The 12007-nt window shown below is 41.4% G+C and overlaps 1 protein-coding gene across 1 annotated transcript in view; it reads left to right on the forward strand.

The window, feature by feature from the left end:
- The window catches only part of NALCN (sodium leak channel, non-selective), a 282164-nt gene that overhangs the window by 230604 nt on the left and 39553 nt on the right, over window positions 1–12007 (forward strand). The window contains exons 20-27 of the mRNA XM_027115885.1: window positions 1041–1132; window positions 1220–1342; window positions 3324–3380; window positions 3619–3739; window positions 3835–3966; window positions 4915–5082; window positions 7358–7462; window positions 10507–10613. Of these exons, the coding sequence (XP_026971686.1) occupies window positions 1041–1132; window positions 1220–1342; window positions 3324–3380; window positions 3619–3739; window positions 3835–3966; window positions 4915–5082; window positions 7358–7462; window positions 10507–10613 (905 nt within the window). The remainder of the gene's footprint in view (window positions 1–1040; window positions 1133–1219; window positions 1343–3323; window positions 3381–3618; window positions 3740–3834; window positions 3967–4914; window positions 5083–7357; window positions 7463–10506; window positions 10614–12007) is intronic.

Genomic DNA, 12007 nt, shown 5'->3' on the forward strand with positions numbered 1-12007 from the left:
GGAGCCATGGGGAGGGATGGGGAGCCATGGGGAGGGATGGGGAGCCAAGGGGAGGGATGGGGAGCCAAGGGGAGGGATGGGGAGCCATGGGGAGCGGCAGATGAAGCTTCGCTCGCTTGCCCGTCGCTCACCTCCTGCTGTGCAGCCTGGTTCCTAACAGGCCCTGGACCGGTACCAGTTCTGTGGCCTGGGGGTTGGGGACTCCTGTTCTATGGAGTAAAAACCAGAGTCAAGATCCTAATGATCCACCTTCCGCTCTCCTGCTGGCCTCAGCTCTTCCTATTCTCTGTCCTGTCCTCCACCCACCCTGCGTCCTGGGTGTTCAACCTGTGAACACACAGACCCACCCCTCCCCAGAAGCACACATTTCTCCAAATGTCCAGTGACCTGCATCCTCCTAGTCTTTGCTCAAAGAACAGCTCCTTAATGAGACCTGCTATGACTTCGTGCTCTCTGTCCTGTGTCCCAGAGGTCCGCAACACCCGTCCTCAGCCTGTCGCACAGCAAGAGGTGAGCGGCGGGCTAGCGAGCAAAGCTTCATCTGCCGCTCCCCATGGTTCCCCATCTCTCCCCATCGCTTGCATTACTGCCTGAAGCATCCCCTGGGTCTGTGGAAAAATTGTCTTCCACAAAACCGGTCCCTGGTGCCAAGAAGTTTGAGGACCGCTGCTCTATCCCCCTCTGTTTTTAACCAGAGCACTAAGCCTCTTCTAACCTTCTTATTTATTTTGGTTTCATTTTTAATCTGTCTCCCCTGATGAGAACATTAGCCACACAAGAGCAGGGATTTTGTCACTTTTTCCCCTTTTGCCGTATCCCCAGCACTACAACAGTGCATAGCACATAATAGGTTCTCAATAAATGTTTTCACTGGAAAAAAAAATACACTTTTGAGGAAAAAAAAATATCCTTGCTAAGATGACTGTGGCCATTCAAATATTTAGAAAGTATTTATTTCCTTTTTTTTTAATGGTCATCTTGGAGGAGGACTGTCAGAAAAATCTCCCACGTTGATGTGTCCCCTTTCATTTTACTTCTAGCATTCCAATACAGTGAGATATAGAAATGCACAAAGAGAAGACAGTGAAATAAAGATGATCCAGGAGAAAAAGGAGCAAGCAGAAATGAAAAGGTACGGGCAGGGCGGTGTTTTGAGGCTCTCATCTGGGGAAGGCAGACGTGCCCTTAGCCTAACTCTCGCACGATTTTCCTGGTCCAGGAAAGTGCAGGAAGAGGAGCTGAGGGAGAACCACCCGTACTTCGATAAGCCCCTGTTCATCGTGGGTCGGGAGCACAGGTTCAGAAACTTCTGCCGAGTGGTGGTCCGAGCTCGATTCAACGCGTAAGTGACTCCACTGCAGCCAGGGGTTTGGCCCTGAGTCGTGCAAACAGCAGGGGGAGTTGTCATACGAGGAAGAAGGATCGTGTCGTCCTGATGGGGTCACCAATAAACCGTGGGCTAAATGACCATGCTGCTTCTCATGGCTGAGCCGCCGACCAGGGGGGAAACAAACAAAGGTTGCAAGTAGGTAACATTTATAGAAAACACACGTTTATGAAGTACTTCACAGCCATTCTTATTTGTTCAGTTCCACAGGCGCCCAAGATGTTGATAGCAGAGTTGTTAACTCCATATTTTATTTTGGAGACAGTTAACCAAGGGGAGATGGAATGACAGAGCTGAGGTCACTGCCCACATCTTCTTTTAGACTCGCTGTTTCTTTGTGGTCAAAATACCATAATTCTAGAAATCAAGTCAACTAGTGCTTCTATTACCAACTCTTATGAGAAGAAAACCCACTGGCCAGTGTCCCTGTCCCTCCCCACGTGGAAGAAATGTGCGAGAGGGTGTCAGGGTGACCAGCCCAGGGGATGCTGCATTTGGGACAAGCCAAGCCACGTTTAGCAGGCAGCCAGTGGAGGAGGTGGGATTCTTGTCATGCACAACTCTGAGTAAATACCCAGAAGACGTTACTAGTCTGGAGAAAGTGTGAAAACGTTCCATTCGGTAGTTGTACCTTCCCTGATACCATCATTAGTAGCACATGTATGAGCATTACTGTATGTTATGGGCTGAATTGTGCCCCCCTCGTCCAGAGAAATTCAGATGTTGAAGCCCTAATCCCAGCCCCTTAGAATGTGACCTTACTTGGAGATAAGGACTTTAAAGAGGTAATTAAATTAAAATGAGGTCATTCAGGTGCACCCTAATCCTATATGACTGGTGTCCTTGTAAGATGAGGAAACTTGGACACAGACTGCTATAAGGAGGGACAACGTGAAGATGGCCGTCTACAAACCAAGGAGAGAGGCCTGGAGCAGATCCTTCCCACAGCCTCGGGAGGTGCCAACCCTACTGCCACCTTCAACTCAGACGTCCACCTCCAGAACTGGGAGAAAATAAGTTTCTGTTATTTAAGCCCCTCAGCTTGCAGTCCTTTGTTACAGCAGCCCTAGGAAACTAATACATTCTCCTAACCCCTCAGGGCTGGAGGAGACCTCAGGAGCCATTTGGGGTCATTTGTGTTCCCTCTTCTCCAACAGAGGAGGGCATTTAGGTCAGCCGAGGGTAAGGGCTTTGCTCAAGGATGGCAGCTAGGGCCCTCTCTGACTGCCAGTCTACTGTTCTTTCTGCTATTCTAGAAAGACCTTCGCAGTTTAAAGCACCTGAGTGATAATGATTTAAAACCCTGAGTTTTCACAAAACATCAATAGGAAGAAGCTGGCAGTGTAGAGTTGATTTGATCAGTTCCCAGATTGGGTTTTTCATCTGAAATTATCCCATTGGCTGTCTCCATGTTTACATCTAATTGTTAATTCTTGAAGACTGGTCATGGGCTTCCTGAAAGTAAAAGTTATAAATCCCCACCCCAAGAAATTCTATATAAATTACTCCACACGATCACAATTAAATACAGAGCAAAGAATTCTATTTAATTTATGGATATTTAATTAAATAATTATGAGGAAAAGCGCCAAACTGCTAAGGCAAAGACTTTGAATGTTTTTAAATGGAAGTCAAAATTTAATTTTGTAATATCTTTGTCAGAAATTGTTGAATGGCGTCATGAATTCTAAAATCAGGCATTTTGAAAAATGTAAACTTTGCTTTCCTAAGCATCAATTGCAAACTCTTCTGATTTTTCTTCGATCTAATGTTCTCTGCCTTCCAAAGTCACCTACAGTTAACATATATCATAACAGACATTTTGTAGAGAATGTGAGAGAAATTTTAGGTAGATGAGATGTTTATACGTACTATGCTGCCGAGTTATAACACGCATACTGTGTCACAGAGTTTATATGTTTGTTCTCTCTTACAGATCTAAAACAGATCCTGTCACAGGAGCTGTGAAAAATACAAAGTACCATCAACTTTAGTAAGCATTACAAACTCTGTTTCCATGCACATTTGAATTTTCCATGTACTATTTTATGCCGCATAAAAATATAAAAATTCCCTTTATTTTCTTGTTATATTGTGCTGTGAAATAGACGATTGGCGATTCATTTAAACAATGCCAGTCACGTTTATAGAATCACAGATGCATCGTCTCTGACTTTCAGCAACCTTTCCTAGAGTGTTTGCGTTTCTCAGTTTTGTCTGGTCTTTGGCAGTGATTTGCTGGGATTGGTGACTTACCTGGACTGGGTCATGATTATCGTAACCATTTGCTCCTGCATTTCCATGATGTTCGAATCCCCCTTCCGGAGAGTCATGCACGCACCCACTTTGCAGGTACTCTGCCGAATCTCAACTCACAGCTAAGCGGAGAAACGCTGACCTGCAATTTTTGCATTCATTGTGACCAACCTGCCTTCTGCCCATTTCAGATCGCCGAGTATGTGTTTGTGATATTCATGAGCATTGAGCTTAATCTGAAGATTATGGCAGATGGCTTATTTTTCACTCCAACTGCTGTCATCAGGGACTTCGGTGGAGTCATGGACATATTTATATATCTTGTAAGTCTTCGGTTATTTTCCTGAATATAAAATATAATGGTTTTGTAAAATCTCCTGCATTTCTTGGTACAAGAGTGAGATACGTGAGTCACAGAGGTTTAGGTGCCATTAACTGAGTTCCTAAGTAGAGCAGTAGTTTAGTATAGGCAAGTAAAGGGCATACATGTAAAATCTAAATAAAAAGCATTAAAAATATTCATGGATATGGTTCAAATACATCAACCACATGCCTGTATGCATAAGACATACATTAATGAGGTCTAAGGTAGCAAATCTAGTTTGCACACCACAATTCTTGTGGCACCTATACTAAAAACAAACAAAACAAAACAAAAAAACTATATAAGTGATCAATGAGCCGCTTATCACTGAAAGCAAACTAGAGAGTATGCCAATTCCAACACACAAAATACCAGGCCAGAGAAGGCAACCATTCAACTATCTATTTAAACTAAACGGGGAAACCATAGGAAGGGACTCAAAGAAATTTCTTTCTATATGTCCAAGAAGGCATAAAATCAGTGTCTTTTCCAACACAACAAGGAGAATTGTGACCATTAACATGTAGCATGTTTAGATCATTAACAAAATAGCGAGTATTCATAGTCCAGTGTGAGGTTTAGTATCCTTGATCTCAATCCTGCTGACTTCTGCGGCGCCTCCAGTATATATGTTAAAAGAAGGGGCAGGAGGCACTGGAGTACCCACACCCACGGTGTGGGTACCCCCATTTCACACCCCCTGCAAACACCTGATGACTTCCTTTGGGGCTGCTCACAGGTCTGGATCAAGTCCATAGAGATGAGTTGCATGTACACCCAGCGAATGCTTGCCCCACGTAACACGTGGAGTCTCTGCTAAAGGAAACTTGTGGCCAGCTGGCTCACAGAAAATGTAGATAGTAGAGGATAAATTGCATAAATTCTAGAGATTATTTTTTCCCTCTAGGTGAGCTTGATATTTCTTTGTTGGATGCCTCAAAACGTGCCTGCGGAGTCGGGAGCTCAGCTCTTACTTGTTCTCCGCTGCCTGCGACCTCTGCGGATATTCAAGCTGGTGCCTCAGATGAGGAAAGTCGTTCGGGAACTTTTCAGCGGCTTCAAGGAAATTTTTCTGGTACGTTACAGTCACCCTTTACTCCTGGTTCACGGAGTACAGCTCTTAATGTAGCAAATGAGGGGATAAAGTGAGTCTCGCTTGTCAAGGTTAAGTGTACCATTTTGTTTATTGCCAGAAGATTGTAAAGGTACTAGCAAAACACAACACAGATTCAAAGACTTCACCCATGGATGCTTCTGGCTTATTGGTATATTTAATTCAACAAATATTTTTAGTAAATTAAAGGGAAGCCTTCTGGAAAGTACAGTGGAAGGAGAATCCAAAGAGAGAGAATTTTCTGACACTTCCATTCCTAACTCTTGACCCTAATTTATACTCTGGGTTTTAGTTGCCCCATCTGGAAATTAAGAAGTTTCAACACCATCGAATTCACAAACAATATTAGGAATTAACCCATTTAGGCTTGTAATCTCATTTTCTATGTTCCCAAATTCATATAGAACAAAATTTGGCTTTGATCTTTGGAGTGTTAACATAAACCAACTCTTCAAAACTATAACATACAGGTATACCCTACCTCAATATACAGTAATGAACATTTAGAAATATGATTGAGGAGAAAATATACTTTTTAGTTGGGCAAATATTGATTTAGGGTCTTCTAAGAGCAGGGCTGCAGATAAAACAATGAGTAAGAGGCTCTTTGCTCACAGTCTGTTAAAGAAGAATCTTTGCCTCATAACAAAGGAGTGATCACAGGATTCTTAATGAGTTCTGCTTGTGCATGGAAAACATGAATTAACTTACTAAGCTAGTTTTATATCTTGCTGTCTAGAAACACACCTATAGTGAAAAGACAGCTATAGTTGCAGTTGATTCTAAGGTGTTTTAAAGGCAGGCTGTTATGTTACTATAGGCATATAGCTGCTAATACTTTTTAAAATTTTTATTTTATTGAAGTATAGTTGATTTACAATGTTGTGTTAGTATCCTGCTAATACTTTGTTAAAGCTCTGTTTAAAATTCCATATTTTGGGGACTTCCCGGGTGGCACAGTGGTTAAGAATCCGCCTGCCAACACAGGGGACACGGGTTCGAGCCCTGGTCCAGGAAGATCCCACATGCCATGGAGCAACTAAGCCCATGTGCCACAACTACTGAGCCTGCGCTCTAGAGCCCGCAAGCCACAACTACTGAGCCCGTGTGCCACAACTAATGAAGCCCACGTGCCTAGAGCCCATGCTCCGCAACAAGAGAAGCCACCGCAATGAGAAGCCTGCACACCACAATGAAGAGTAGCCCCCGCTCGCCGCAACTAGAGAAAGCCCATGCACAGCAGCAAAGACCCAATGCAGCCAAAAATAAATAAATTTATAAAATTCCATATTTTTTTTGCACTGAAGCCATAATACTGTGGCTTTTCCCACAGCTGGAATTGAGGGAAAACAGAATAGCACCTGACAATGAATGTGTATGCATCTTTGAGCCCTGACAGAATTCAGAAGATGATTTATTTGAGCCTTGCTTCAGAGGATGTTTCTATGTAATTTTAGTATCTTTAAGGGATATGTTTAGATTATTCAACCAGTAGAGATCAATCGTTTGTTCAGTATTTTGGCCACTTTTCTCTGCTGAGACCAAAACAGTCATCCAGCAGAGGGAGTACAAGGCAATTACCAGATTTGCTTCTCAAGACTCTGATCTCACACCCTCTGTGTGTGGCACTTTGATACGCCCTGAGCCCTCATGCTTGCAAGAAAGCAAAGCCACTATCCCCCTTACGTAGGCTCTGCTAACAGACACATGAATCCATTTTGAGAAAATTTGGGAAAGAGAATTATTTCAACATTTTTCTTTTGTTCCATTAAATAAAATAAAGCAAAGTGTTGATTTCAAAATCAGAAAAGTCCAAGTCATGTCAAAAACACCTTAGCCTGGGCTTCCCTGGTGGCGCAGTGGTTGAGAGTCTGCCTGCCGATGCAGGGGACACGGGTTCGTGCCCCGGTCCGGGAGGATCCCACATGTCGTGGAGCGGCTGCCTGCGCGTCCGGAGCCTGTGCTCCGCAACAGGAGAGGCCACAACAGTGAGAGGCCCGCGTACCGCAAAAAAAAAAAAAAAAATTCAAAACCTGTTGTTAATTTCCTTCTTTTAACATTCCAGCTAGACTAATTGAATGACCTGCGGGGGAGAAGTTAAAAGGTAGTAGCATCCAAAGACTGTGAATTTCATACGATGTTATCTTAAAAGTCCTGTTCATAATCACTGCTCAAACCAAACCTACTGTTTATAATTTTTTACCAAGAGGTTTGCTGTCTCACCCATTTCTTTCAGGTCTCCATTCTTTTGCTGACATTAATGCTTGTTTTTGCAAGCTTTGGAGTTCAGCTCTTTGCTGGAAAACTGGCCAAGTGCAATGATCCCAACATTATTAGAAGGGTAAGATATTCTTTCTGTCTTTTGGGATGAAAATCAAGAACATTTACCATCCCTGGGTAGCCATGTGCTGAGGCTGCTTTGAGAACAGAACTCTAAGAATACTCTTCCCATGGACTCCCTCTGCTTAAAGCAGGCAGTGTGTCTCTTCTGGCTGGTAAAGGTTTATAAGATTAAAACACATCTCAGACAGTCCTGTTCCTCCCTCCTATTCCAAGGTCAAGCCACTGTTGACATCTTCCATATAGTCACCCAAGATTCCATGTGCAAATTTTCCCTTTAGGTCTTCCCTAACGTAATCCTGCCTCTGCTGTGACCTGAGACTCATATCAGCAAACAGCTCCCCCAAAATACAAAGGGCAGAGTTTGACTTCCACACCCCTTCGTATGACTTATCCACTCCACATTCCTGTTAGGAAGTCAGGGCCTTGCATTAGCTCTTAGCTGCCCAGAATCTCCCCCATGAAGACAACTAAGATTCAAGCTTGAACCAAGCTTGAATACTTTAGATTCTACTTTTTTTTTTTTTTTTTTGGCCGCACTGCATGGCTTGTGGGATCTTAGTCCCCAGACCGGGGATTGAACCCAGGCCCCGGAAGTGAAAGTGCCAAGTCCTAACCACTGGACCGCCAGGGAAGTCCCTCTACTCTTTTCTTTCTCTTTCTTTGGCCGGTGTTATAAGAGGAGGCTAGCTTCTGGAACAGCCCCAATATGTCAGTAGCTGAATGTAATGAAATGAATATTTTTATTGCATGTTGAATAATTCAGGCAGCTCTCCTCCAAATGACCACCCAGTGGCTCATGCCTCCTCTGTCCTGTGTCCCTAGCCTTTGCTGTCTTCAGAGTCTTCTCTGTTTAGCTGGCAGTTAGGAACAGAAAACCATCTCTCTCTCAGAGGACTACAGGCAGAGCCTAGAAGCAACACATCTGTCTTCATCCCACATTCCACTGGCAAGAGCGTGGCCTCACCAGACTGATGTGAGACCGTGATGTGTAGTTTCGTGGTGTATTTTGTAGAAAAGGGGGCGGGGTTTGTTTAATAATTAGCCAATCTCTGCTGCATCGCCCACTGTCCCATTCTCTTAGAATCCTGCCCGATGTTACAAGTAGGTTAATGGAGTGAACCCAGTTCTGCTGATGTATAAACTAGCAAGAGTATTTCCTCTTCCACCCAGGTAAAATAATGCTTAAGTCTCATTAAAATGCATGTTTCCAAAAGGGCTACCAGAGCGGAACTAAAACACTTATTCCCATATTTCCAGCAAACATGGCTGTCTAATATAAATTTTATACTACTATGACATTTCTACATTTTGAGGCTTCTAATTATAAAGCTTAGTAGCTCTCGAATTTTTAGAAACTACAGGTAACATCTTTGTCCAGTCAAAATACATTATCAGTCATGTTAATAATGAGATTTTTCAGGAAGAGGCAGAGCAGAAGAGACAAACTTAGGATGGGCAGACCTTACGCTATTTCACAAGGTATCGCTCAGGTCGCTGCTTCCTTTAACTCCCCTTCCCAGAGGTTCCAGGAATTTTGATAAACCTGACAAGACATGCAGGGAACATGGTATAAAGGTCATGGTGTACCAAATGAGCTAAATGAAGGCAGTAATAATGAGCTGATGCATTAGTCCACAGGCTTATGTAAGGAAAGAAGGGTTATTTTAGGTCCACCCTGAACAGAGGCCAGAGAGATAATAACAACATTTCAAGATGAAGCCCCGTAGGAGTAGTGGATGACTCGGGGAAGTAATAATGGCCTAAGAGCCTTGAGATTTTGCACTATCTGCTCATACCCAGCCCAAGCTAAAGCGTAATGACTTGTATAGGGGACGGAGGGCACACGGTGGACGGACAGACAGACAGATACCATGAGGCATTTATTCTTTTCCACAGAACAATGAGGTCTGTGTGGGAAGCTCGTAAGGAAAGTCTAAGAAAACTTAGCCATCAAAAGAGCATCAGGAACAAGCAGAATAATTGCAAAACAAATTGGCATAGTGAGAAGTGGCCCGTGTCTTTGTATTTGGACGAATTCTTTTCTAGTCCTAACATAAGAGGCCAAAGCCAAGTGTGTCATGTGGATGAAGGGGATACTTCAGTTTACCTTTATAAAAGAAGAGACAAACCCAAGGAAAAGGGGAAACTAGATACCCCAGCATTTGGCACAGCTCACATTTAAAGGCCATGAAGCTCGAGTTGTTGGTGCCATGTCTCCAGATGGAATCGTATAATAGGTGGTGTTGGATGGCTGGCTTTTTCACTTAGCATAATATCTTCAAGGTTCATCCATGTTGTAGCATGTGTCAGTACTTCATTATTTTTATGGCTGAATAATATTCCACAGTATGGATAGACCACATTTTGTTTGTGTATTTGTTGATTGATGGGCATTTGAATTGTTTCCACCTTTGAGCTATTGTAAATAATGCTATTTATAATAATAATGATATAAACATTCATGTACAAATTTCCATGTGAATATATGTTTCATTTCTCTTGGGTAGATACCTAGGAGAAGAATTGCTGTGTCCTGTGGTAACTCTTTAATTATTTAAGGACCTGCCACCCTATTTTCCAAAGTGGCTGCGCCATTTTCCATTCCCACCAGCAGTGTATGAGGATTCTAGTATGAGGATTAAGATTTGTGCACATCCTCGTCAGAGTTTGCTATTTGACTTCTTGATTAAAGCCTTCTTAGTGAATGGGAAATGGTATCCCATTGTGGTTTTGACTTGCATTTCCCTGATGACTAATGATTCTGAGCACCTTTTCACGTGCTCATTGGCTATTTGTATCTCTCCCTTGGAGGCATGTCAGTTCATATCCTTTGCCCACTCACTAACATTTTCAACATCAACTTTCACCTGCTTATCTCTGAAGTCTTTTTTACTATTTGCTGAGTAGCTATGCACATGTCTGCTGTTATATAAAAGACCTCTGTCATTCTATGTAAAAAATGTTTCTTATCGTTTATCTTTTCTGACTTCATTTTCTGACCAGGTTCTTTTCCTCCTCCTTTTATTTTTTTTCCTGTTTTAGGAAGACTGTAATGGAATATTCAGAATTAATGTAAGTGTGTCCAAGAACTTAAATTTAAAATTAAGACCTGGAGAGAAAAAACCTGGATTTTGGGTGCCACGTGTTTGGTAAGCATATCAGAAAAATATCATAAAAAATGCTATATTTGTCAGTATAAGGGGCTTTTCCCCAGTTTTATTGAGAAATAGTTGCCATACATCACTGTATAAATTTAAGGCAAACAGCATGATGGTTCAATTTACATATATTGTAAAATGATTATCACAATAGGTTTAGTTAACATCCATCACCTCATATAGATCCAGCTGAAAGAAAAGAAATTCTCCTCATGATGAGAACTCTTACTGTTCTCTTAACAGCTTTCCTGTGTATCACACAGCAGTGTTAACTATAGTCCCTACGTTGTACATTACATCCCTAGTATTTATTTGTCTTATAACTGGAAGTTTGTACCTTTGACCACCTTTCTCCACTTCCTCTCCTCCCCCCACCTCTGATAAACACAAATCTGATCTCTTTTTCTATGAGTTTAGTCGGAGGGGTTTTGCTTTTGTTTTGTTTTGTTTTTTTAGATTACACAAGTGAGATTATACAGTATTCGTCTTTCTGTGTCTGACTTATTTACTTGCATAATGCGCCTTCGTGGTCCATCCATGTTCTATATAAGTATATATAGTATAAGGTTTTAAAGCAGTATAATATGGCATGAAACTAAAAGTAGTTCTGCTAGAATTACTTAAAATAATTTTAAGTAATGCAAGGCAAAGCACTGAATTACAATAGGATGCAAAAATAAAAGAAATAGGGCTTCCCTGGTGGCGCAGTGGTTGAGAGTCTGCCTGCCGATGCAGGGGACACGGGTTCGTGCCCCGGTCCGGGAAGATCCCACATGCCATGGAGCGGCTGGGCCCGTGAGCCATGGCCGCTGAGCCTGCACATCCGGAGCCTATGTTCCGCAATGGGAGAGGCCACAACAGTGAGAGGCCCACGTACTGCAAAAACAAAAACAAAATAAATAAATAAAAGAAATAAGATAAATAAGAGAGGAAGCGGTACACTGAGTCCCAGGGTTGCTTCATGAAACTAATGAAATATCACTGCAGTATTTTTCTAATACTTTAAAGTATGTATCTGGACTCACATAGCTTTAAAAATTAGTGAGGCTTATAATAATATAAAATATAAATATAATTTATAATATATTTTATATATATATTATTATATATAATTATATATATAATATATATAATATATATTAAATATATAATATAGAAACATAATAATATATCAATATATAATATATATGTCATATATTTTATATATAATATTGTATATATTATATATAATTATATAATATAATAATATATAATAAATATATATTGATATATAATATTAACAAATATAATATATAATATGGATGATATATATCTATAATATAACATAGGACTATATAATATATTACATATTATATAGTATATATATTATATACGTTATATATAAT

This window comes from Aethalodelphis obliquidens, unplaced genomic scaffold (genome assembly GCF_003676395.1).
Source record: "Aethalodelphis obliquidens isolate GAN/ISIS:26980383/991018 unplaced genomic scaffold, ASM367639v1 scaffold15, whole genome shotgun sequence".
NCBI classification, from domain to species: Eukaryota; Metazoa; Chordata; class Mammalia; order Artiodactyla; family Delphinidae; genus Aethalodelphis; species Aethalodelphis obliquidens.